General features: G+C 41.3%; 2 protein-coding genes across 5 annotated transcripts; one reads left to right on the top strand and one right to left on the bottom strand.

The window, feature by feature from the left end:
* Window positions 1-766: 766 nt before the first annotated feature.
* mocos (molybdenum cofactor sulfurase) lies at window positions 767-7,927 on the bottom strand. 2 transcript variants are annotated; one of them, XM_037124792.1, is made up of 15 exons: window positions 7,435-7,916; window positions 7,258-7,347; window positions 7,095-7,161; window positions 6,338-6,985; window positions 6,138-6,214; window positions 5,822-6,021; window positions 5,596-5,712; window positions 5,136-5,519; window positions 4,866-5,028; window positions 4,678-4,765; window positions 4,158-4,282; window positions 1,735-1,834; window positions 1,448-1,589; window positions 1,247-1,351; window positions 767-1,149 (listed from the first exon to the last, which is right to left on the bottom strand). In XM_037124792.1, the coding sequence occupies exons 1-15, from the start codon at window positions 7,577-7,579 to the stop codon at window positions 1,051-1,053; spliced, it is 2,550 nt and encodes an 849-aa protein (XP_036980687.1). In that variant the 5' UTR covers window positions 7,580-7,916; the 3' UTR covers window positions 767-1,050. The 2 variants fall into 2 exon arrangements, 1 of the variants encoding a protein (XP_036980687.1); XR_005079467.1 differs by lacking the exons at window positions 767-1,149; window positions 1,247-1,351 and having other exon boundaries at window positions 4,150-4,282; window positions 7,435-7,927.
* A 3,746-nt stretch (window positions 7,928-11,673) lies between these two features.
* zgc:110045 (uncharacterized protein LOC664755 homolog) lies at window positions 11,674-22,824 on the top strand. Of its 3 annotated transcripts, none has more exons than XM_037124005.1 (14): window positions 11,674-11,905; window positions 13,178-13,218; window positions 15,020-15,128; window positions 15,266-15,289; window positions 15,414-15,446; window positions 15,534-15,650; window positions 15,874-16,005; window positions 16,432-16,560; window positions 17,605-17,694; window positions 18,331-18,372; window positions 18,773-18,848; window positions 19,799-19,851; window positions 21,064-21,233; window positions 22,486-22,824. In XM_037124005.1, exons 3-14 carry the CDS (start codon window positions 15,051-15,053, stop codon window positions 22,520-22,522), a joined length of 981 nt encoding a protein of 326 aa, XP_036979900.1. In that variant the 5' UTR covers window positions 11,674-11,905; window positions 13,178-13,218; window positions 15,020-15,050; the 3' UTR covers window positions 22,523-22,824. The 3 variants fall into 3 exon arrangements, with proteins under 3 accessions (XP_036979900.1, XP_036979898.1, XP_036979899.1); XM_037124003.1 differs by having other exon boundaries at window positions 21,561-22,824; XM_037124004.1 differs by lacking the exon at window positions 13,178-13,218 and having other exon boundaries at window positions 21,561-22,824.
* The last annotated feature ends 3,833 nt before the right edge of the window (window positions 22,825-26,657 follow it).

The following is a 26,657-nucleotide window of genomic DNA, read 5'->3' as shown; positions in this document are numbered from 1 at the left end:
CCAGACACTCTGAAGGGGTTTAATGGGAATAAAAATGATGTGAATCATATTCTACTGTGTGGGCTGTGAAAGTAACATGAGGCAATATTTTGTGGAAGAATGGTGTTCATCCCTCCATCAATACCATGGAACACCTAAGTCCAGATCTGGTCATCCAGCACATCACAACACTTACCTACACAAGTAAGGACTTTAAGTTAAGCTTTCTGGTGTAATGTATAGATTTACATGTATTTCTATAGACAGTTTGATATGTGGGCACACACACACACTGGGAAATATGTCACAACCAGTGCAAAACCTTGGCACACACAGCAGCCACCACTTACTGCTCTTTGTATAATTACAGGTGAGCAATATACGGAGGCAACTGCACTGACAGAACTTGACAGATCAATTTAGCAAATACATGCCTTATGTAGAAACATGTCACTGTGATTAAACCTAGCCGATTCTCAGGAAATGCCCATTTTCCATCCTCTTTACATCAAATTATTACTTTTTCTAGCATTAAATCTGATGTCCAACAGTGTCTGGTAGGTTTTTCTATTACAGGCACCAATATGTTTGAGATTTGTGGCAGCAGCATCATTGGTGGTGTGTTTGGAATACATAGCAAATATAATCCTCCATGGGAATAAACATAGGAGACACTGTCTGGGAGGTTATAATGAGCAGTGATTATTGCATCAAGCCTGACATGTTTTGGCTTGAATACCAGTGATACATACAAATTATATTTTTATCTGACACTTCACATCTACTTTTTCTTTGGCTCACATTTTATTCAAGAACTTAACCACTGGGAAGAAATCCACAAGAATTTTATTCATTTCCTTTCAAAACAGACTTGGATGGAATTAAATCTGAATGCTCTGGTATGAAAAGGACATTTGAGAGGACAGAAGCATCGAGGGCTACACACACAAAGAAAACAGCAGCATCTGCAGAAACTCCCCACAGCGTGATCTGCTGCACATACAGTGCAGCAATGACCAGTTAGGCCAAAAAAGGTGTCACCAAAATAAATAAAGAAGAAGATGTTACATTTCAAGAACTGTGTGGCTGTACGATTGATCCAGTGGACAGAACGCTTCCTGTGGTGGAGCCCTCTGGTCGCTGATGGGTGAGGTACACACCAAAAGTCACCTACAAATGTATCCAATGACAGGCACAGTGATTTGTCTTTTCACTTCACACATGGTAACTACAGTATATGAACAAGCAGTAACTGTTTTTGACTGACCTTCCCGGTACGGTAGCCCATCAGGGACATTAGCGGCTCTTTCGTTTTGGTCCCTGTTTCCTGGTCCACTCCAACCATCTGGCATCTTCCACACTGACCTGTGACCTTTGCGATTATCACACAGGGAGCATATTCACTTTAGAGAAATCCACTTTCCATGCATTTGAAGATTTTGTCATTTATCTCAAAGTGTCAGCTCACCATGAATCGAGTGTTGCCAATAATCAAGTGTGACCAATTATCCTCCTCAAATGGTTCCACTCCAGCGATGACTAAATTGGCTCGGAAGCGGCTAATGACATTCTGTGTGTCAAGGAGCTGATCGCGGTTGGAATCGTCCTGCCTGAGAAAGGGAATGTGGAAATTGCATGTTATTTCGCCGCGCTACGTAAATCACCCACTGTAATGTAAATGCACGGGTGTCTACACATCCTGATGTTTTTCACCAGAGCGACACATATTCTGAATAACACATCATGTGTTCAAACCTGCTGCTCATTAGTTTCTGAATGAGCTCCACGCTGGCACAGTTGATCATGAGATACTGAGCTTCATTCACCAGGGAGAGGGACGTGGAGGCGGTGGCAGCTAGAGGGAAAAGACTCCGTATTACCCCAATGATTTGTTAGATTTGAGGAAAACATTCTAAAGACTGGTTTGAGCAACCTGCATATATGAAAACTGAGGTCATGCTATAATGCACGAGGTGGATAACTGTGACCTTAGTAAGTTTATTTGAATAATCTGATCAAAATGTGCCCTTACAAGTGCATGAAAACAGGGATGGATGTGGATAAAATCTTCTTTCACTGTGTATGTGATGTTACACGGCAATATCAATCAGGGCTATCAATCTTAGCCAAGAAGTCCTTGAAATGCTCTGAAAATGTAAATTTGCAGATCTACAATTCAGTGACAAATGGGCATACTCCATCTGCCGAGAAAGACTGTGTGATAAGCAGAAAAGCTTCCTAATGGATGTTGCTATGAGATTGTTTTCGTCAAATCTCCGTATGTGCAATACATTGTGATACAGTAATTATTGTAGGGATCCTGTCTAGAAACTGTTTATAGATACAATAGTCAGATAGGCTCATCAGTTGAATGGAAGATCTTCTGAACTTTAAAAAGAAACACTTAATGCCACTTAACGGTGGCTCTCTTTACACTCTAAATAAAATTCAACAAACAATGAAAATGTCTTATAACTATAACTATTGTGATATAATATCTGATAAATATAAAGAGTTATTTTGTATGTGATGTCTTTTATAATGGTGTTTTTATTTGGTTTATACAATGATGAGAAAGGATTACTGAAATGCAACTCTCGTCCTTTTTGGCTGCTACAAGCAACGGTACCAAACAGCACGGCTATACACACATCAAATCCAAGTGGTGGCCACACTTAACTGAACTTAACATGCCACAGCCTGGCTGAGAGAGAGTTTGTGCTTCAAATACACCGCTTTAAAGGAGAGGAGTGGAAAAACAAGAGCATCATTGCAAAGCAGAATGCAGAGCAAATAGCGATCTCTTGTTATCTTAATTTCATAATTGTTGGAAGCCAAAATCAACATTGAAAATAATACTGCTAGGCAGTATGGCCTTAAAATAATATCACAATATATGTTTGGCGATACACAATGTATATCTCGATATTTTGTCCACAAAAGCACTTAATAAATGATAGTATAGAGCATCATAATCAATCATCACCATATTTTAACATTTCCTCAATATTGACACTGAAGCGATATTGTAGTGATGACTTTTGGTACCTTCACAAAACATTTACACAATGAGATTTATGATTATCATCAGTAATGTGGATATAATAACTAAGTGGGTAAAGGCGAGTATTATAACAAGTAGAAAAGTCTGATAAAATGATATAATTGCAGCCTTTAAAACCAGGAAAAGACAACATTGATGCCATATCATGATAAAACCATATCCAAAATCTCAGACAATTCATAGCCTCATAACAATATAAATGTTATTTATCGACAGCACCACAACATTGCCACCAAAATAGTAACACAGCTGTAGTTTTGACGGAGCACTGCACTCACTTTGCATATGAGGTCAGTTTACCTGTTTCTGTTTCTGTCCTCTGGAGGGAGTATTCTACAGGCTGAGAGTTTAGCCTTGATAGTGTTATCAGGTTAGGCTCGATATTTACTAGAAAGCTTGTGTTACACATTACAGAAGACATGAGCATTTACCACATAAGTTGCATTATATTTTTTTATTTTAGCCTCTAGTTTGAATCTCCAAAAACACTGGAGCCTACACTTCCCATAATTCAACTCTATAGTGCCTCTTCATTAGATCCTCTACTCACGTCTTTCAAATTCCTCATTGGGAGTCTGTAACACCGGCTCTCTGTTTAAAATTTGTGGCGTCGAAGCCCGAGCTGGTTCCCTGACGACCACATCAAGGTTATTTTCCCAAACAAATGTTTTTCCAGGCTGAATAGAACTAACCCCAACATGAAAACTGAAACAGATGTATATGGTGCAGAGCCAATAACTGTCATGCACTGTTAATTACAACAGGTGTTGACATGGGGATATTTCAAGTAGTAATTTCTACTTTTTGAAATCAGTTGAGATACTTGCACTCTTTTTTAAAAGGAGCCTCTGGTTTGACTTGACTGATATCTATCACGTCACCAAACCTTAGCCTGACTTTACCATTGTGTTTTGCGCAATAAATGAATGCTTTTATACGATTAACTGGCAAAGGCAGAGAAGGATTACATTTCTCAGTGACACCCAGGAGGAAATGCAAGGTCACAGCAGCAACAACCAGGTACTGTAGTATTAGCAGGCAATGTGACCTTGCACTACAGTAACACAGATAGCTCCAAAACAGCACAGAACAGGTGAAATGCTCACATAGGTACCTCCACTAGGCCTCTTCTTCGTGTCTCGGGTAAAATTAGGGCTTTGTCTTATCAGGCGACATGGCTGTCCAAGGAAGTCTGAGAGCCATGATGCAGCCTCATCCCCACAGTCGACAGTCTCCACCCTGGAGGAGGGAGGAAGATTATGTTCTGGAGGGCCCGAGGGAAATCTACACAGTGTGATGCTGCTGACTATTTGGTGTGACATCTAATTCAAGAATCACTGGATGGCTAGCTCTTTTTAACTTGTGATTCGTCATGCAGGTATCTGAGGGGATTAATATCATCTCAGGCACATTTTTTTGTTTGTTATTTTCATTAAAAATAGCAAGTATCAGAGAAATTCATTTGATTTCGAGAGCAGGAGGCCTTATAAAGCCACTCGCTGTGGAGAGATGGCATCAAGAAACAAGTGAGTGAGAGAATGCACTGACACGTCTGAAAAATATGGAACAAATGATATGTGTCACAGTGTTTCCTGCAGCTTGCACTTTCGGATGCTTTAACGCTGTCGGCTCACCTGTCACCGCAAACTTTACTCTGACACACTTCATGGCTAGTGTGCGTTTGAGTTTTGTTTTCCAGGGGAACCGAAATGGTATCCATCCCTGCAGGGCAATGGAAAAAAAACATAACTCCAACTTATTGAAACTTCTTTGGGTTAAGCAGTGTGTGTGCTTTCAGCGAGCCGCTGACAGACTGTCTGACCTGGTGCCTGCAGGAGCAATTTGTCTGAGGCCAGGTGGACTTGTGGGCGAATGAGGCATAAACGTTGCACTCTCTTCTGACTCAGGCACACTCCGTTTCCATTCACCACCATCCAGCTTCTGTCATACAGTAAACCCAGCGGACCCACCGGCCAGTTGTGGACCTGCATGAAGAAACAGCGCAGAGATCAAGACAGAGAGAGGGAACACGACAGGTGAAAACAGAGACAGAAATAAGTGGAAGAAAGAACTGTTTGGGTTATTCTCAAACCTCATGTGCGCCACATGATTTGATGGGATAGATGTAGATGTTGGTCAGAGTACAAGCCCCCCCGTGGCTGTTTGTCTCTCTGAGTCCCAATCCCGTCAGTGATGCTTCTGAAGGCTTCTCCTTGTCATCAACTTTACATATTTCTCCATTAGCGATTTTGATTGGAGGGTCCTCATTTATGCCCCGAGATGCTGCTGTGGCTGTTTTTAGCTTCTCTAGTCTCACATGGTCCACGGTGACTGGCTTCTCTACAAAGCACTCTGCAACAAAGCTCAGGAACTTTTGACAGTCTTCAAATGTTGACATGTAGCCAAAGGACACGCGAACAGATCCGGTCGGCTGGGCGTCCACCACATCCACGCTGTCTCCACAGACGTGGCCGGCCTTAGAGTGAAACAGACAGTGTTTTATTCTACCTGACCAGCCTCTGAAATGTTTTTCCTCTTCCTTGATCTCTTACCTGCAGGTTTCTCCTCATCTGCTGATTGCTGATCCCGAGGAAGGACTGACAGGCCCCGGTGTTGCAGAAGCAACCCGTGCGCACATGTATATTATACAGACAGGCCATTCTGTCCACCTGAGGCCAAAAGAGGGATCGTTTTAATATTCAGCAGCACTGCCTACGCATAAACATGCAGTAATTAAGCTGTTGTGAAAAAGATATAAATCTGCTTTATTCAATGCACCTGAGAATAGCCGATTATCTGTCCATGAGAATCCATGAGGTTGAAGTTTAGGATCGCTCCCTGTGTGCGCGGACTCTCAAACTGGCCTTGAGTGTATATCTGCGCCACTGGTCGCCCGTTGCCATGGCAAAGACTTGACAGCAGCATATAAGTGTAGCGTGCCAAGCCAAACGTGTGCTGTTGGATGTTGTGCATGCCCCCTGAAGGCAAGAAGAAAGGGAAGTGTTGTTGATATTAAGCAGATTATCACTGTGAACAACTTGCATACGCATTTGTATTCTGCTTTGCGATGGATCAGCACGCTCTGTTACAGCACCTGTGATCCTGTTAAGAGCCTCAAAACCGTGATTCACAGCAATGATGTCCAAGAAAGAGACAGTACCGTCCTCAAATCTTGACCAGGGAGAGGGAGAGAGAGAGAGAGAAAACATCTTAGAATAAAGCTGCAGGAGCTATAGAGCGCCTGTGTGCTTTCAGAGAATATCTAGGATTTGGCAGGCTTGTAAAGTACTTCACCTGTCAGAAAGGTTTGCAGCATGCACATAATAATCTTCTCCCGAAAGGTAAGCTGCTGCTGTGCCTCCTCCAAAATAAGTCTTTTTTAGTATGCCTGCTGCGTCAGTGCGGACGAGAAGGGCCCCAAGACCTGTAGGGAAGCCAAACATCTTGTAGAAAGAGATGGGAATGAAATCAGCGGGGCAGTCCTGTAGGTTTAGAGGGGAACAGCTGACATGAGCGGCTGCATCGAGCAGCACGAACCAGCGGCCGTGGTGGTCACATGCTGGGTATAGACGTCTCGCCTGGATGCCTTTCACATGGCTGAGGGGATACTTCCTCCCTGAGAAGTTGCTCTGTGCTGGGTAGCAGAACAGGTGTGGTGTCTGGCAAATAACATCTTCACCTCCTCCAGCCTCATCCTTTGCCCTCTTCTCCACCTCCTGGGGGCAGACAGGCAGGGCAACCACCCCCCGGCCTGAAGTCAGCCCTCTTATGCCAACTACAGACGTATGGTTGTCAGTGAGGTAGCAGAAGTGACTCCCTGCCTCGCTCTCGGTCGGCGGCCTCCAGGGAAAGCTCTCAGCCACTAATTTGAGAGCGGCTGTACAACCAGAAGTGAAAATCACAGAGTACTCCTCGGGGCTGGCGTTAAAATGCTGCAATACCCTGTAAGAAAATGTTCCGATTTGAGTCGTTTGATGCAGCAAAGTACCATACAAAAGGAGTCACATGGGCCCATTATATAGGCTTTCTGAGGAGCATGAACAGGCTTTACCTGCATCTGACCCTCTCCACGGTGTCATGTGTTAATCTGCTGCTGGGGTTATGGCTGTGAGGGTTTCCTATTGGGACACATAATGAAGTTAATGCTCGCTGAATTTAAAAATAAAAAAAAAAAAAAAACACCTCATAAAAACACCACTCGTGGTTTCTCTCACCATACACATTCCTTGAGATGTCCTGGAAGTAGTCCCTGATCAGAGACTCGGGGTACAGAGTAGTTGCTGCATGATCCAGATATGTTGTTCCTGTTTAAAAAAAACAAAAAAAAAACAGTCAGCTTACAGCGACGACTGGCCTGTCACTGCTCCTCCTGACTTGACACCGATCATTACCTTTAATCCGTGTGAACTCTCGCTCAATCACGTCCTTGAAGTCTTCACCATGACCGTAGTGACTCCACAACTGCTGGAAAGTTTCAAAAGTGCAGAGTTTTTGGAAATCCATCGATCTCCCTCGGCTGCAGAGCTGTTGTCTCATATGGTCTCAGGCGTTTCGACACACACGACTACTCCTGTACTCATTGAGTCATATCTCAGGGGTCTAAGTCCGGTGAGCAGCAGCCGATCGTCCCCCTCTGAAGTCTGCGAGCGAACCGACTCCAGACTGTTTACCTACAGGACGTGTCCACAGCCTGCTGCTGTCATGTTGACACGCCACACGTCATTAACCCACACACAGTCTTTGCTAGCAAGAAACCAAAAGGCACATTGGTGATTAGTGGTCGAAACTCTGTTGTTATAGCTGCTTTACAATCATCATGTGACCGGCTAAAGTTTGAATGTCTCCTCCTCCCGCAACTTGACAGCGTTTTACTCCGAATAGCGAGCCAGCTGTGTGTGTGTGTGTGTGTGTGTGTGTGTGTGTGTGTGTGTGTGTGTGTGCTAACAACAGCTAGCTTAGCAAAAAAACAAAAGAAGAAAAAAAGAAGTAAGACGTTTGAAGGAGAGACATAATTCTAGTGGAGTTATGAATTCTTTCCAATAGAAAAATCCTGATATATGTTCATACATGTTCAGCTTGTTTGCTAATTGAGCTCGCTGTACTGATGATGATTGTTAGTCACACAGGTAAAGGATGCTGCAGGATTCAAATCAAGAAGTGTGAGAAAAAAAAAAAAAGATATACAAAATATACGATTCTTATACAGGAAATGTCATATTATCTATATTCTGTATTTCGGGATATTTGTCATTTTGTGACAAGAAGGCGTAGGTGGTTGTAAAACAGCTCTGGATATACATCAAGCAAACAAACAACAAAGCACTGACATTTTGGAATCATGTATCAGCTTCGAATATTATTGAGCGATATGTTTATGTTTCTGTGTAAAAGCTGTATTAAAGCTAGTAAGGTTTTCAGTATAGATACCTGTATGGGAAATGCCTCCACCTAAAATTTCCTACGACAAGTACGTGTGGACAGAAAGCTGCTAGAGAACATCATGGCAGTCTTGAGTTCCTATGATTTGTACAGCTCTCATTTTTCTATTATGGAATGAGAGGAACACAGAATACATTGTCATGCAAAAAAAAAAAAAATCATGACGTTTGCTTCAAGTGTAGCATGGCCTCTTGAATTCTTCTGAGTGATTATGATTGATAACAGCTGATGACTTTTCTAGGCCCATTTTAACAGGGCTTTTTTTGATACACCCACAAACACTATAGTGGGTCGAACGAGGTCAATATTGATCTGAACGAGTGCATTATTGATTTGAAAAAAGTCAGGAAAGTCACTAGGAGCCATTTCAATGCGGTTACAGGTCCCGAGATCAACTGTGCAAACAGCTGTTTGTAAGTATCAAGTGCATGGCACAGCTGTGTCACTGCCACCGTCAGGAAGAAAACTAAATCACTTACTGCAGAGGGAAAACTGGTCATGATGATCAAGAGGGGAACCAAAAAGAAAAATGAAACAAAAAAGCAAATCCGCAATGAATTAGAAGCTGCTGGAAGACAAGTGTCAGTGTCCACAGTTAATTGTGTTTTGCATCGCCATGGGCTGACAGGCTGCGGCACAAGAAAGACACGGCACCTTTCGCTACAGATCACATGGACAAAGAGAAAACCTTCTGGAGGAAAACTGCATGGTTAGATAAAACCAAACTGTAGTTGTTAAGCCACAGTGACCAGCAATATGTGTGGAGGCGAGAAAGTGAGGCCTTTAACCCTGAGCTACTAGCAAGCAATGTGGTGGTAGTGTTATGCTGTGAGGCTGTTGTGCTGCCAGTGGATCTGGTGCTCTAAATAAAGTAAATGAAATAATGAAGACGGAGGATTATTTCCAAATCCTTCAAGAAAACCTAAAATCATCAACCAGCAGATTGGGTTTTGGGTGCTAGTGGGTGTTCCAACGGGATAATGATCCCAAACACACATCAAAAGTGGTAAGGGAACAGCTAAATCAGGCTAGAATTTAGATTTTACAATGTCAAAGTCAAAAGGGATGTTTAAAAATTCAGCCAGAGGACTACCAGAAGCTATCAAAAACTTCTAATTGAAGTAAAAATGGCCAAGGAGCAATTAACCAAATATTAGAATTAATATATTTATATTTTTGACCCAGCAGCTTTGGTCCCATTTCAGATGACCTTTAATAAATTCATTATTGAACCAAACTTCATGAATGTTTGTCTGTTCCATTTCATCAAAGACAGATAACCGATGTAGAAATAGGACCATATATAATAGGAACGCAAGACTGCCATGATATACATGTTCTTTACCAGTGGATGTAAACATTTGACCATGACTGTATATCGTGTGATCATAGATCAAAAAATGGATAAATTGACCCAAAAATGAAAATTCAGTCACTATGTACTTGTTGAGTTTCATTGTCCACAAAACTTTTATTTTTGGGTGGACCTATCCTTTATGCGCAAATATTGATTAAAGAACCACATGAATAGAGCCATGAATATTGGATTTATCCTTTATAGCCATTTATTCCTAAGTGACTCTTCCTTCAAAGATATCTCGAGTAACTGTAACAGACACACACCCAACAAATCTCAGTTATCACTCCACAGCAACCCCATTACATTTGATATCTGACTCTTAGCCTCACCGACACACGCTGTACAAAAATGAGTAAGTCATTTAAAAGCAGTTGGCATTTAAAATCTTATCAAAAAAGTATTGATTCAATCTCTTTGTTCCAGTGTAATGATTACTTTATGCCAGGCTTCTAGACTTACGGAGTATGTTAGAGCCAAAGATCAATAATGATGAAAGAACTGTGTATATTGTAATCATCCTCTAGCCATTCCAGTTTGTAAAATTAGTTCAACTATGACCCCCTGTCCTTTCATTTTTCAGGCTATTCCCTAATTTTGAATCCAACTTCCTTTCAGCACCTATAACTGATTTACCCAACAAGTCTGACTGTAATCGCTTCACAGTAATCCCATTACATAAAATCCCAGACTCTTTAATCTCATTGACACACACAGTACATGAAGGAGAGGAAATTAGTCACAAGTGATTGGCATGAAATGCCTGATCATCTCATGGTTTTGGAACAGAGAGAAATAACTGTCATACATTTTGTTAGACGCCTTGCCCTTGACAGAACTGATAGCGTTGTCGAGGTTCTGATTTTGTTAGCAGTTTGGAAACAAACAAACAAACAAAAATATCATACTGTTGTGCACGTTTTCCTAGACTACACTGGACTTTTATCGACCTTCATACTTTTTATCCCAAGTTAGTTTTAGCCCTGAAAAAGTCCCTAAAAAGTGAGGAATGGCAAATACTACTTCTTCATCATTGCATTGATCATTGATATTTGTGCTCACACAAGGACCTTCAATCTTTTTAACTGTACAAGTACCACGTGAGCGTAACATTGAAATCCTAGTTGAGAAGTGAATGCAATGTGGCCTGCTTAGATGTCTGATAGGCGGCCATGAGGCTCACAGCAGCCGTCATTGTCCCCGTGCAACGCAGTGAATAGTAATTAAATATGCCACTTATGCTTCACTGATTCATTTCCTTCACAATTTTGAAGCTCAGCTGAATACATTTTTTTCAGTGCAGAAGGGCTGTATTGTATCCACCATGGCCTCATTACGAGGGCAAAAGGGCTTGGTGTGGGGGAGGGCAGTGGCAGTCGGGGGGAGAAGCACCCCGTGAAGACATTGTGCTTAACATCACTAAATACCTCAAACGCCACATTGTCCACCTCAGCCCTCAATTAGTCGGGTTCCCTGTACAAAGCACCGATTTCATACAGGGTGATTTATTTTTAGAGAAAATCCGGCCCTTTGCTAGCAGGAAGCTCTCTGAAAATCTAATGAAGTACACAGCAGTCATGCAGAGTTGTTAGCCTCAGAGCAACATCGGTTAACAAAGCTTCTCTTCAGAGCCTCTCTGTGTTTCTGATGACTGCAAAAGGCTAGACTTTCTCGATTTTTTTCATCGTGGTGGCTGTTACTGTAGCCTGCTCTATCTGTGCTGGACAACGTCCAGCCAAAGAGCCTCTTTGCCCTGCCCTCAGGCCTCCTCAGCTTGTGGATCTCCGTGCGGAGGAACGCCTCTTTGGTGGCTGTGACAGGGAGAATTAGGCAAGAGATGCGGGTTCACTTGCCCTGCGTAGGGGCTTATCTTGGGCTAAGCTGAGGGACTAATAGCAAAGCCAGCCTCCGCTCCAGCTGGTCTGAGGGCATAGGGAACCATCTGTCCACTCTGTGGATAACTGACAACAAAGGGGGCAAACATTGGATACGGACTACAAACTAAAAGGCCGTTCATTTAGGAGACACCAGAAATAAAGAAGAGGAGCAAGTATTTTTAATAGAAGGTCAGTACTTTATACTAATCATTCTCGTTGCAGTACAGGCCTCTCACTGAGCACTCAAGGGTCACATTGTTCACAGCTCAGTTTGGTAACAATGCAGCATACTACAGTAGTGTTGGTTTAACCACACAGAAAGTTCAAATTGAACTTCTAATTTGGACTTCTTTTTTTAATCTCTGTCCATTTAAAGAGAGCTCAGGAATGGGTTCTTTTTTTTAATGCACTACTCCTGACTCCCATTAGACAGTTAGTTTGAAGCTGGTTGTTTTTCTGTACTCTGCTGTGTTGTAAATGCATTTCATCGCAGACTTCACCTCAGAGATAGTTTGAGCTACAATAAAGTATCACATTAGGGAGGAATACCGGCTGTGTGGCTGCATACTTATAGTCTGGGATGTAATGGTTATATATAGTACTTCAGATATTAAGAAGTGATTAGAGATGGATTCGTAGAAATCTTTCACTATGACAAACATACATTATTTTTGTGTTTGTTTCAAAATGTATGGATCATTGATTTATTGTCTGTTTAGGAGCATTGTTCCTAAACTCGCGCAGTTTTGTATCTGATAATCTTACAAAATATAATCATCTTTTCATCACAGCTTTTACATTGTTAAAAAACTGCTTTGTTTCAGCCTCAAATGTGGAATACTATTTATTATAAAACCCTTAAAGCAATCCACTTAGACATTGTTCTCCATTTCCCTCAAGGATTAATGCCCTGTTTTTTTATTGTCTGAAACACACTTCTGCCTGTCAGTGCTCTGGGAGCTGGGTTTCTGTAGATTATCTGTTTTATCATGTATACTCTGTGGGTGCTGTTGTGCACCAGTGTTTTGTTCCAAAGTCTTGAGTGGGCGCTGATGTGCTGGAGGTGACAGAAATGGGTCAAAAGGGTCTTAGCATTAACTAAACAAATCCCAGCCTATAGGATTAGACAGAGATGTAGCTGTTTATTTGATGTGTTCACTGTAACTTTATAATGATACACAGAGGACAGAACAGTTGTGTGTCTTGTTAGCATAGTAGGACACCCTCCAGTTATTCATGATATCGTTTGGATCAAACCGTTCAGCTCAGAGTGGTATTATCAACATTGGAATGTACCAGAACAATATCGTATTGTAAACTCGTCTCAGCTCCTCAAAATCCATGTTTTATTTGCTTGTTATCTCGCGGATATGGCTGCCTTTCAGCTAATAATTATTGACACTTGTGCTGTCATCAGTGTTAGCGTGCTTGAACTCACACTCATTTCTGGTCTTTGTTTAGGTGTGGCATGGCGTCAGAGAGTTCTCTATTTATTGATTTGTGTGAGTATCCAAGCAGCCTGGCACTGGTTAGCTTATCTTAGCATAGAGATTGGAAACATGGGGAAGCAGCTACCTTGGCTCAGTCATAAGGTAATAAAATCAATGTACCAGCCCTTTGGAAGGTCACTAATTTAAACATTATATCTCATTTGTTCAATTGGTAAAGTGTCATAATATGCTGTTTTAATAGTGGGCTTAGGTGCCAGACTGTGTCTGCTGGGAGCAGTGCCTTTCTGGTTTGGCAGCTGGTCAGAGCCAAAAAAATAGTCCAGCACATAACCCTCAAAGATGTTGGTTTTTCAACAGATTAAATAAACAGGACATAACATGATAATTATTCAGTTCTGAAGGTGTTGTCAGGCAGATTCTTTTACCTCTGAACAGAGCCAAGCTACATGTGTTTCCAGTCTGCGCAAAGCAAAGCTAACCGGCTGCTGGCTACAACTTCATATTTACTGTGCTTCATATTAATCTAATCATCTAACTCTCCCCAAGAAATTAAAGACGCGACAAACCCCAAAATGTGGAACCGTTGCTTTGACACAGTCATTATGCATACTGTTAAAACCCTGGCGTAGGATTAAATAACCTCTGGATTAACTGGGAATACCTCATGCATGCTCACCAATCGCGTGCAGCCATGTTTCCTACGCTTTATCGCCGAGGTCTCAGGAAGTAAATCTACCATTTGCATTAAGCCAAAGGTTTTAGGCGAAGTCTCACATGTGGCCGCTTACTCGTCAGTCCAAAATACAATCCTTTTTTAATTTAGATTATTTTGTTTACTTGTTACAGATTCTTCAACTGAGGAGTTTTCTGTGCACAATGTCTCTTTGCCAAGTCCGGTACTAAAAATAAATGGTAGGAACATTTCTCAGAACCACAGGGATCTTGCATACAAGGTGACCTTGGTCCTTCATCGCCTTCTCTCTGTCTGTCTTTCATGGTTGCAATAAACTGCCCATCGTACATGGCAACAACACATTCTTTATTTGTTCTGCAAATACAACGAATTGGATACGCGGCCATCACAGAGCCGACACTGTGTGGTGTCAGTGTGATATTAAGAGACAGTCACACACACATCACTTGATCCTCCACAGCACAATTGGCTTCCTTTGTGTCTTATCTTAGCCAAGGGAGTCACACAACTTGTATTTAGCCGGAACGAAAGACACAGTCCCATGTGAAGATTGCACCTAGTGATAAGCTTATCTCCCCCCGCTCACAACTACATCATCAGAAGACAGACAAATACAATGGTCCACAACTCTTCAGAGAGCGTCAGTCCCCAGTTCAAATCTCAAAGACGGAATGTGGCTCCTTTTAGCAGCACAAAAAATGATTGTTCTAATTTTGGAGCTTTTTCCGGATTACTTCTTAATTGAGGTAACGATCCAAGGCGTTTCTGAGAAGAAGACTGATTTTTCTCTGTCTCATACTGATTTAACACTGATGATGCAGCTAACACCCAGTTCATGAAATCTTTCAATGTGTCCGGTCTCACAGGAACACAGGAAATGATGCATCACACATTTCCTGCAGCTGCTGCAGTTTTTAATAAATAGATAAAGAAAAAATAGTTTCCATTAATTGGGATGACAATCACAAAAGATGAAGAAGAATCTGAAAATTTAAATTACCCATGATGCTCTCTGCCCAGTTTGACAATGGTTTCAGTGAATTTGGATCTTATAGATTATCGTTTTATTTCAACAGATAATCTACTTCTAATCTACTTAAACACCAGAACTCTTGTTATATGCAGAAACTGTCTTAAACACTTTCTTTCCTTTTGCAGAGTGTTTGCGTTGAAGACTGAAAAATACAAAATGTCTGACAAGGAAGAAATGGCTTCAGATGGGAGTCTGAATGTTACACTGACACTGAGGCTGCTAATGCATGGAAAGGTAATAATATGGAAAAGGTGTTTTTTGCTGTAATAACCTAAATGGTCTGATTAAAGCATATTAAAATAATTACATCCGGCTCTAAATGTGAAAAGCTTTTGCCACTTGCTCAAGCATTGTTATCTTTTCATTCACAGGAAGTTGGCAGCATAATTGGAAAGGTAGATGCATTTTACAATCCATCAGCATGTATTTAATCATATTGCTTTCTTTCTTAATGTCTTGTTTTCTTCTCTTTATGAAACTAATCAAACTTCTCTGTTGTGATTTCCATCACGATTCCAGAAAGGAGAAACAGTTAAGAAAATGAGGGAGGAGGTGAGCATGAAAGCGTGCAATTTATGTGCAGGGGCAGATGAGCTACAACAAATTGAAGGAAAAATAATTGTGGATTTCTGTTTCCAGAGTGGCGCTCGTATCAACATATCAGAGGGATCGTCCCCAGAGAGAATAGTTACCATCACAGGGCCCACAGAGGGCATCTTCAGAGCTTTCTCCATGATCGCACAGAAGTTTGAGGAGGTACAACAGAATGAATATGCAACAAACTGTACCAAAATGCATTTTGTTTCACACCAGAATGTATGAAAGATTTTTTTTGTAGATTTTGTCTCAAGTCTGAAGAACTTGCAAGCACCTTTTCCTTAGTCCTGCCAAATAAATAAGTAAATAAATAGACTTGTCAAGTAAAGCTGATGTTTTTACAGTGAGTGTGGAAAAAACATATTTTTGAATTCTCCCTCAGGATATTAGCGCGGCAATGACAAACAGCAACGTGACAAGCAAGCCACCTGTGACACTCCGCCTGGTTTTCCCAGGGAGCCAGTGTGGCTCGCTGATTGGCAAAGGAGGCTCAAAAATCAAAGAGATCAGAGAGGTAGGAGTCCCTTTCTTTTTTTATTTTCTATCAGGAAGTTGTGTTTTTGCACCCAAACAGGGAGGGAAAACATCCTCCCTGGTGCACTGACACCTCAAGTATTAAACACTCCAGGCAAACTTGTCTTGTTTTTCTATGCCTTAAAATGTGTGTATCTTTTTGTGGTTGCTGCTCATGAAAATCCCACTGATTATGCCTGTAAAGATCGGTGCAGGCTGAATACTCATTCTGAATGGACAATATTTGTGTACGCCTCTTCAAATATTGGAGCACACATTTGCTATTTGGCTTGCAGCTGCTCCCTGCATGTCAAAATGTGTTCGGGGTAATTTGTGGGTGCTTGAAACAGCATTTCAATTTGTGTGATGGTGTACCCTTTTCAGCAATAAATAGCCTTTGTTTCTTCTGTTGTCTGCTGATGTTAAGACCACAGGCGCTCAGGTTCAGGTGGCAGGAGACATGCTGCCGGACTCTACGGAGAGGGCTGTCACAATCTCCGGCACTCCACAGGCCATCACTCAGTGTGTAAGACACATCTGCTCTGTTATGCTGGAGGTAAGCACTGTCAGACAGCAGATGATCTTCACATTCAGCAACTCTATTTAGGCGTCACGAGTGTCACATTTGTTTAGGTTGTGGTAAAAAGGTTTTTAGCACATTCAGGACATTTTTTTTTGTCTTTTACCCCTGCAAGGCTAAAGCTTTGAGTTCAAGTTCTAGTGGTTGGTCATCCTCATGTGATGTGCAACAGCAGTGGCACGACACGCTATGATGTTCATTATATTATTGCATTTTCTGATAATGGTATATATCAGTCTTCCCAGCTTTGTTTGTTGTCTGGAATACCCTCAAAGCCTTGACAGAGGAACTTAAAAATACTTTTTAGCAGCTATTTTAGCTGGTTATTCATTAAGTTTTTCAATCGTTTTCAGATGCTAACTGTATATATATATATATATATATATATATATATATATATATATATATATATATATATATATATATATATATATACAGGCGAAACAAGGCGAAACCGAAACAAGGCGAAACTGCAGGTCATCACATTAGAGAAGCTTAAACCATGAAATGTTTGGCATCTTTGATGAGATTACTCAAGCATACCACAGTACAATTGCATCCTACCACCACTGGCTAATCATGTGTTACAACTGAGTCAGGTTAACAGGCAGGTACTGTTATTGTAAAGGGCCCGCGTTACAGTTTATTTCCCTCCGTTGCGCAAATATCTGGATAGACAGATGAGAGTCACTCAAGTTTAATATTCTATTACTTATTCTGTAGTTATTTATATAATCTTGAACATACAGGGAAAATGGATTCCTATTTAGTATCCAGGCTATTGTCAAAACCTCCAAAATATTCCCTATATTTTCAGTTCTATTCACAGATGAATCATGGATTTTTTTTGGACTGAGGTTTCATGTAACTTTCTCTGCCGATGAATGGGATATAAAAAAGGATTCAGCAAGCGATATAAAAATGGATATAAAACGCATCAGTGCTGGTAAGAGTTCTTTTCTCAGCTGCAGCAGCACATAAATCTCTCTCCCTTTTTGGTTTGCATGACTGTGTCTCCAGTCTCCACCAAAAGGAGCAACTATTCCCTACCGTCCCAAGGCCATACCTGCTGGAGCCCATGCAGTATTAGCGCCACAGCACTCTGCACAAGTAAGTAGCCGTATGGGAATTATCCAGCTGTGACTGTAGCCGTTTTGTAAAAAACATAACAATTGAATGGGCTGCTTATCACAGAGTCATACTGATCATTAAGCGTATTTTCACCACTAGAGGGACACATCTGTGTAATTATACAGCAATAAGCTCTTCATATTTTAAATGCGGTAAGCAGAATGATGGGGTAATGATCATATTAGAAAGTATTCAGCCAAGCTTTAATGTGTCAGAGAGATGAATAGAGGGCATTTACATTAATAATTCCCCTCCAGTGTGAAACCTGAAAGATGTCGTGACTAAAGCTGATGATTTCTATGAGCTGGCGAGTTGCTGTCCTGGATTTGGCACAGTCTGCTCTGACCTATCAGACATCTGTTTATGTTATTGGATTTCTGGCCATGGTCAAAGAGGGGGAAAAACAGCAGATGACATTTAGATGAAATTCCATCAAATCTATACACATTAGAACTATGGAAAAGAGGAAGGGAATGGATTTTCAGTAAAGCACTCAGTGCACGGCACACTTTACTCTAAATGCACTGTGACAAATTCAAGTTTCAAGTGACATGCGAGAACACGTATGCACCTCCCGGTCATATATAACCACAGCTCTTCCCTTACTCCTTTCAGGCCTTTGCAATCCCAGGGCAATATGCGTTTGCACATCAAGATGTAAGTATGTTTATCTGAGTGACTGACATCTGCCCTACTCCTGCCCACTCCTTCCAAGCCACCACTACGCCCTCTGTGTACCCTACTCTGCAAAGATGAAACTTCTCTAACCCTGATCTGTTGACATTACTAACATTAACAAACAGTAGAGGCATGCAGTAATTGAAATGAAGAGTTAAGATCTTAATGATGAGTTGGAGCTTTGTAGCCAGAGATGTGACTGTATTTTCTGATGACTGCCATGAGAAGCCAGCATGCTTTCTGAAGGAAATGAATCTCTTCACACTGACACCATCTGTGATGTTTGTGAACTTCAGATTGGCTCTGTATTTGTAGTTGTCAGCTCCTCTGAAATAATCCAGTTTGATTGGTTAGCTCTAACTTCCTTCCTACCCTGCAGTTGACCAAGCTTCACCAGTTGGCTATGCAGCATATCCCCCTCCCTTCCCTTGGGCAGAGCAACCCTACCTTCCCTGGTACGTACCCACGGCTCCCCGGGGAAGTCCATCTATCCCTCTGTCTTCACTCCTCTTCGAATCACGTCATCAAAACACCCCTGTCACTTCAGAGAAGATCAAGGATGTCTCCATTCTCTCAGAGTTTACAGACTCTCTCACAGGTTTTTGTTTAGTAGAAATTGGCTTCGCAGAGATCTACATATCATGCATTGTTGTTTACGTATCTATTTGTAGCACAACATGGGATGAAAACAAAAGAATAGTGAATAGGGTAGGGAAGTTTTAGCCACCACACTAGTTTACTATCAACAATCTTGATTGTAAGTCACTGAAATATTAATCATGCAGAAGAGTTTGTGACAGATTGAAGCAGACAGAATGAAAAACAGCAGAGTTCTCTAAGAGGGAAATGTGAAAAATGCCAACAAATATTTGCAGCTCAGTAAATATTTAACCATTTCTCACCATTTCTCATATCCTACCAACATTTCAGCTCCATTTGCCCAATTCCCCCCCCCCCCCCCCAAAAAACAAATCCTAATCTCTTGACCCCATCCTCCACCTCTGCAACATTTTCTCCTCCAAATCTAACATCGTCTTGGCCAGACCACCCCTGACCTCAACCATCCCCACATACTCATACACTCTGCCAAAACTAACTGAGGACAAAATATTACAACATTTTGATGATAGAGACATGACTGGTGTGATAGAAACATACTCATTTTAATGATAATCTCTTATTTTGCAGTAGCAATGTAATATATGTGCATAATATGTGTGCTGAATATGTTTTTCAGTATATGTGTCTGTATAGAAAGATTTTTTTTTGCCAGTTGCCATTTTCATATTCCTAATTTAGCAGTGTACCAGAGATAAACTAGACAAAGTAGGGCAACTTGTCATACCATGAAAGTGGAAGCCATTAGTGCCATACTGTTGTTAGCATTCCTTGTCCTACTTTGCAGGATTGGATGCATCTGCCCCCACAAGTTCACAAGAGCTGGCAATACCTAATGATGTAAGTGCCACATTGTTTGTGTTCTCCCAGCACTAGAACTCGCACCGCTAATCCTCCTGCTTCTTACTTCATTAAACGCGCTCTAGGAGGACAACTATAATGAGGATTTTTTTGGACAAAAGTGTTGCAAGTTTCTTAGCTGCAGAAAGTAATTTATTTTGGTCCTATTTGTGGTTAACATAAACCATTGCTAAAATAAACTGCAATCACCATTGTAGTTGTATTATCTTGTCGCAGCCTGAATATTACAAGAAATAAACAATAGAATACTGTTTTTATGGATTTGAAGCAGTTTATAAGGGATGCATATTTAATCTTTTATTAGAATCATAAACCACCTCAAATAAAATGTGAACATTGTTTTAACTTTCTAAAGTGGTGTAAGTTGTGTAGAGATAGCTGAAAAGATCTGTGTGCCATTCTCATGTTTGTACAGTAAATATGAAGCTACCATCAACAGCCAGCTAGCTTAGCATAAAGACTGGTTTAAAGAAACAGTCAGTCCAGCTCTGTCTCTAATAAACATGTTATATAGAACATCGAGGCTACTCAGATCACCCGGCTAAGGCCTCTTAATTATCCCCAGCACCCTCCACAAAATCAAGGGTGATTGTGCTTTTACCTTGGGGGCTCTGGTCCTCTGGTACAGTCCCTCACTCTCTATCAGATCTACTGAGTCTGTAAACGGCTCTGAAAACTTCTCAGAACCCATTTATACCGCCTTGTTTTCCTAACAGCAAGGCTGCCATTTCCTGGTATATTGCTTTATATGTATGCTGTTAGCATTTCTCAGCATTGGTGGTTGCCTAATAACAAAAACAGCAACTCCCATGATCTCACGCTACATACATATTTTGTATGTTTTCACCCCTAGTGAAATGAATACTGTGCAATTAAAATAATATGATGTTACTGAATAATGTACTGATATCACTGATATACTATATAATGATAGACTGAATGTATCATCAACTCACATTTAATGTGATCTTACACTTACGAGTGCCGGTGCGATAGTATATGAGTACAATGCTAAGGGAGACATTTTCTGCTGTTACAATAACTCAGTGGGGGTTTTCCTCTGTAGAAAACCACGATAAGACTGTGGTCCAGCTGTCACCATGGCACGTGCCATTTGGAAATCTAATTCTTGAAAGCACGGGAACATGAGCTGATTTGCTATTTACATGTTTCCACTCTCCCCCCTTCTAGTTTATTGGCTGCATAATTGGAAGACAAGGCAGCAAGATCAATGAGATTCGCCAGGTCTCTGGAGCTCACATCAAAATTGCCAGCGCTACTGATGGCTCTGCCATGCGCCAAGTCACGATCACAGGCTCGCCGGCCAGCATCAGTGTGGCCCAGTACCTCATCAACGCCAGGTAAGACATTACACAGGGAGAACCACATCCAGCAGGGCTTCACATCGCTGCCTGGTGATAAGACAGCCAAACACCATGCTATTGTATGAGGGCAGAGTTATTGTACTCAGGGTGAGGCTGGATTTGTTCCATCTCACTGCTCCATTCTCTAGACTACATTAAAATCCTTATTGTCTCCGCTTTTTAACACATTCCTTCTTTGATTCTGATGTTTTCTCCTTTCTCTCACCTCCCATCTCCTTTGTCTCACCCATTCTCCCCTTTTTTCATTTTGTCCTCTTAACCCTTCACCATCTCAACTCCCTCTCCAAACGTCACGACTTGCAGCTTAGAGATGGCTAAATACACCATGCAGGCCGCTTCTTCAGCAACCCCAGTTGACCTCAACATGGGCTTCGCTCAGGCCAATCCCACTGCCTCCACTGCTGCTACCTCTATGGCCGTCCTGGCGGCCACCACCCCAGCCCCCACCATTAACGTCCACTCTCCCTCCACCTTACAAACCATCCAAAACCCACACTACGCCATCCCCGTTTCCAGCCTGCTTGGCATGAAAGGTCTCCCCGTCCTGGCTGTCCACCCAGCAGCCGCTTCCGGCCTAACGCAGGGTTTATCCCCTTATACGGCAAAAATGCCAACCTCCGGCGTCAAAAAATCTGAGCGGCAGAAGTTTGCTCCTTATTGATGTCTGCCTTTCAAGTCTAGTCAGCGTAGCTGACTGGTAAGACATTATTAAATGATGAGAAATTATTTAAAATTGAGCATACAGGCGTAAAAAGAGCTTACACCAGAGTGTTCAACTTTTGCCGGCATAGCACTTGTTTCCCTTAAAACAGGAGAATATTGAAAACAGGCTGAAAGGATGATCAGTATCAAAACATGTCCTCATTAATTGAAACAGGCAGCAGAGGTGCATATTAACTCAGTATTATCTAAAGAGCACATGTAACAATTAATGTGGGTAACTCAGGCTTGAATTAGTGCCCTAGAAAAATATATTTTTCAAATGGGTTCATGTTACAGAGCTTTATATGAAGTCTTACTCCAGGAGAGGTATTTTCAAATATTGCAAATATTGACTTAGTTTTCTATCTGTGTATCTAGTTAACAGTCAGATTTGGTTAGATATTTCAAACTAGTGACATAAGAGGTGGTGCTTTGTTGGCAGCAGGCTGTTAAAATGTTTGTCTTGTACTATAGAAGTCAGTGTGTTAAGTATTTTTTTAACAAGGGCTGCTCCACTCTACTGTAGGCTCTCATCAGTGCTAACAGGCTTCTGTGTCCTGTAGTAGCATTGCTCTGTAGCAGTTCTGATGGGATTATCCTAAAGCCACATTGGATCCTCGTGGATTTCACTCTACGCAGTAATCCTGTAAGGCGGGAGCGGCCTAACCAACTCATTTATTGTTTTGTACGCTAGCTTGTTTCTTGTTTATTCTCTAAACTAAATGAGCTGAATGCTTCAACTTACAGCGTCTGAAATGGGCGCTGAGCAACTATGGTAATAAATGTTTTATTCATGTGTTTCTGGTATGGGTCTGCCCCCCAACCAATGCAAATTTGTAATATTTGTTGATGAAATGACTTTGAAATAAATGGGACTTTTTATGAATACAGATTGCTTGTTTTTGTCACAATTCTGCTGGTGTAGAAAATATTTTATGTTTCTGTTGATTACTCTGACCCCTGAATACATCCGCTTCGAGGGTTTATGCTTTTTTAAGTCTGGGTGGAGTTATGAGCTTTAATTGTACATAAAGCAACAACAACTTTCCCCTCAGCTTAAAATTACAGCTGACAGTTCAGAGAGCACTGAAGCTATTTTGTTCAAAATATGAGATGTGATCAAATGTCCTTGGTGTTTTAAATATAGGAATTATAATATTTTATTGATGCAAATCCAAATCCAAAATGGTATAAGGTTATAATTCCCCTGTGTCTTTCTCATATATAAAGAAAAGCAAAGAGCAGACACCCAGCATAGTCTGACTCATTGCAAAAAGATGCTTTTCACCAGAGAAAGACCCCACAGCCTGTACATGTGAAGCACAAACAGCAGAAATACTTAAAAACAGAAAACAATGGCGAGTAGAACTGGCCGCCATCAGCAGACGTTTAGAAAAGTCTGCAAAAATACAGTCCGCTGTATTATGGAGGTAGTTTGTTGATGGCAGAGGGCACAGAGCTGCTGCCCAAACAAACTTTTCCACCTGCTCTCTGCTGGAAAGCAAATGCAAACTCGGACTGACCTCACAGTAAATATTCAACACATGTTGTGGCAAAATTCTCAAGGGTGCCAAAAAAAGAACAACTTAACCTCCAGTCGTCCACTCAAGCATACGGCTAATGGGCAGGTGGGGTACAGTACAGTCCGTCCGCTCTGTGTCCCGCTCTGTCCCTCTTTAGCCCTGCTCCTGAGTCTGACTTCCCCCCCTCCCTCCTGCGTGTCAAAACCAGGAGGTGGGCACTTCTGTTCCGCCTGATCTATGGAGTGTGGGTAGCGAGCCATGTGGGCCATTTCCACAGCACGGCTCGAAAAGTGGAGATAATCAATAGTTAATGGGGGCAGAAATGTAATGACATTTGAAGAATGACATTTGAACCTGGGGGAAGGTGTAGCAGCAGAGAACAGTGCTGCATGTATGCTGATGTGTGCCCAGGGCAGTTATGGTTTCACTGCCAGCTTCTAATGCTATATTAATGATTTCCTTTTTCAACCTGACACAGGCAGGAGCGAGGGGGCTTTTTGGAGCTTTCTGCCATCATGCAGTTTTGAAAAAGCAATTTAGAGGTAAATAAGTAAATAAATATATATATATATTTTTTAGGTGCATAACAACTTAAAAGACGGTGGCAAATTAGGTAGGCAGCTTTGTCACTCAATCCCTGATGGAAAATCACTGCAATACTGAAAATATAGTTCCATTCTGTCTGTGGTGCCCCGTTGGGTTTTGTACTTTGTCTGGTCTATTCCTTCAGTAGATTTCCACTGTCTATATGATACTGTTTATACAATATACAGTAGATACAGGGTGTTTTAATCTGCTATGAAACTTGACAAACCTTTTAACCCCGTGTTTCCCAGTGGTGATAGCGTTGGCAACGTTAGCAACATGGACTCCAAAACACTCAAATAATGCGCTTTTAGTTATTCTCACTGTAAACACTGCACCGTATCTATCTATCTATCTATCTATCTATCTATCTATCTATCTATCTATCTATCTATCTATCTATCTATCTATCTATCTGTCTATCTATCTGTCTGTCTGTCTGTCTGCGAGGGAACAGACTTTCACACAACACCAGCGCTCTCCATCAAGTAAAAGCCTGTATCTTCGCTCTTGTTTTGTCTCCGTTTCTATCGCTCTGACTCTTCACCTTTCTAACCTCCTCCATCAGGGGGGTTATTTTTCCTCTGCAGTGTAGACTTACTACAGTTATTCCAGTTGTTTTGCGTCTACCTGAAGATAGTGGCTGGGGGAAAACAATGCTTCTTCCAGTTTTGGCTGCGATTGTCACACCATTATACTCTATCATACAATTGCCATATTTGTAGTTTGCTCTCTGTACGATCAGTGAAGCCAAAAATGCTGAAATGTACAATAATTTGACCGTTTTGTGTCACAAACGTTGGCATCTGGTTTTAGTCTATGCTGTCTTATTTTAATTCATGATCAGAATAGCAAAATATATGACCCCTTTCAGCCAATCATGCTGGGCGTGGGCTTTGATGATAAACATGATTTGTGAGCGTGGCTGTCATCTCTGCCACAGCATAACACTCAACTTACAGGAGGAGCTTGAACTTTCTCACTAAGGAATGTTGGTCCAAGTTGAGTTGTTTTTGAATGCACTCAGGTATTAATCTTAGTTATACGTTCTTTTAAACTACACAATTACAGCTATTTGTTCTTGTGGCTTTGACTCAGGTACGATCATTTACCCCAAAATACTACAACGTTAAGCCTCTGGTACATTTAATATTTCTCATCTGGCAACACTGGTTGTAACTGGTTGTAATTCTACCATCATTTTTTCTGGGAAAAACTGAGCCCGGTGGCAGACCTAATATCATAAAAGCAACACCAAGGGAACCAATCTATAGACGGATGCCGTCACATTTTTTCTTTTCAGCCGCTACACTGTGCAATCAGTAAATTTCTTCAGAATTAAAAGTGATGCCAGTTTTAGTAACCTGTGAGCATTTTTCCATTGAAAAGACTTTTACAGGTGGACGTTGTTTTCACCAGCTAGTCAGAGAAATTAATTAAACATTCACAGTTAAAGCAAACTGCCAACCTTCAGACTCACAGTTATCCACTTACCGTATTAAGCCACCGCAGCCACTGCTGTTTTCAGGGTTAAAACGTTGTGTTTCTTTTTTTTTCAACTTGAGAAATTTGCTGCACAAGTTATGGTTCTGCGTAATAAAAGCTATGATTACATGCCCATGTGCTTTACAACAGTAAGCTGTATGCCTTATTTTACATTAATGAACAAAAGTACCCCCATTCCAAATGTCCTGGACTCTACAGTTCCATGTTTCTGAACTTTTATATGAAAAATGTAATGTGTTGAAGTGAAGTCTTTGTGTCGACCACGACATTTCATCTGCCAGGCCAACATGACTCTGAAGAAATACATATCACACTATTGTCTTTCTTTCAACCTACATATGAACTAATTATCTAAAATACTTATGTAAATGTGTGCTTTGTGACAGGATGGTGTTGTAAACCACATCTTAGATTACTGAAAATGCTATTTTCTTTCTAATTGGTTATCAATGTTGAAATCCTGGTTTGTGCTCAATAGGTGGGCTATGCTAAATGTAAGCAGTTACCAACTACAGTATACAGGTAAACACAAATTGCATGAATGAAAGCATCAATTAAATATAAAGTGTAATTGAATACTTAGCCCAACTGAAGAAAAGACGTGAATATTTAAAATGATAACAGTAAATGTATGTGTATCTGGTCACATGCTCGGTGGGGGGGGTATGTGTCAGGGCTGGTGACCCGCAGTGTCTCTAAATTCCTGTGTGCGGCCCTGCACGGTTCCCGGTGTGCACCGTGCAGGTATTACACTGACAATTATCCACACGTTTTAATTCCCCTCCTTGTATAATGTGCTTTAGTCTTTTCTCATTAGGCAACTAATTACGCGTTGACCAAACTGTGTCACGGAAACGACTCTCTAATCGGAGATAATTAAGTGAAGTCGTTAATCACCGCCGCATGTGGACCTCATGAACCGACCTGTGAGCGTCCACTGGTCCCACTAATTGACTGCCCGTTGTTGCCTCTCCCACTTTAAACTGCTCCACCTGGTGGCCGCGCGGCCGAACGTGACGTCTGAGCGCGTGCCCCCCCCCTCCGTTCATTAAATTATTTATTTATTTTGTTGTCACCGTGAGAA

The sequence above is a fragment of the Acanthopagrus latus genome, chromosome 15, assembly GCF_904848185.1.
Source record: "Acanthopagrus latus isolate v.2019 chromosome 15, fAcaLat1.1, whole genome shotgun sequence".
Taxonomy (NCBI): domain Eukaryota; kingdom Metazoa; phylum Chordata; class Actinopteri; order Spariformes; family Sparidae; genus Acanthopagrus; species Acanthopagrus latus.
This window is presented reverse-complemented; position numbering and strand designations above follow the sequence as displayed.

What these genes read in the sequence shown, in the direction of transcription:
- zgc:110045 (XM_037124004.1), top strand. Translation starts at nt 15,051, where the DNA reads ATGTCTGACAAGGAAGAAATGGCTTCAGATGGGAGTCTGAATGTTACA. An exon ending in GGCTGCTAATGCATGGAAAG is followed by an intron (nt 15,129 to 15,265) that starts GTAATAATATGG and finishes TTTCATTCACAG; the next exon opens with GAAGTTGGCAGCATAATTGG. An exon ending in CAGTACCTCATCAACGCCAG is followed by an intron (nt 21,234 to 21,560) that starts GTAAGACATTAC and finishes CACGACTTGCAG; the next exon opens with CTTAGAGATGGCTAAATACA.
- mocos (XM_037124792.1), bottom strand. Translation starts at nt 7,579, where the DNA reads ATGAGACAACAGCTCTGCAGCCGAGGGAGATCGATGGATTTCCAAAAA. An exon ending in ATTGCTCCTGCAGGCACCAG is followed by an intron (nt 4,766 to 4,865) that starts GTCAGACAGTCT and finishes ATTGCCCTGCAG; the next exon opens with GGATGGATACCATTTCGGTT. An exon ending in AGTAAAGTTTGCGGTGACAG is followed by an intron (nt 4,283 to 4,677) that starts GTGAGCCGACAG and finishes TCCCTCCTCCAG; the next exon opens with GGTGGAGACTGTCGACTGTG.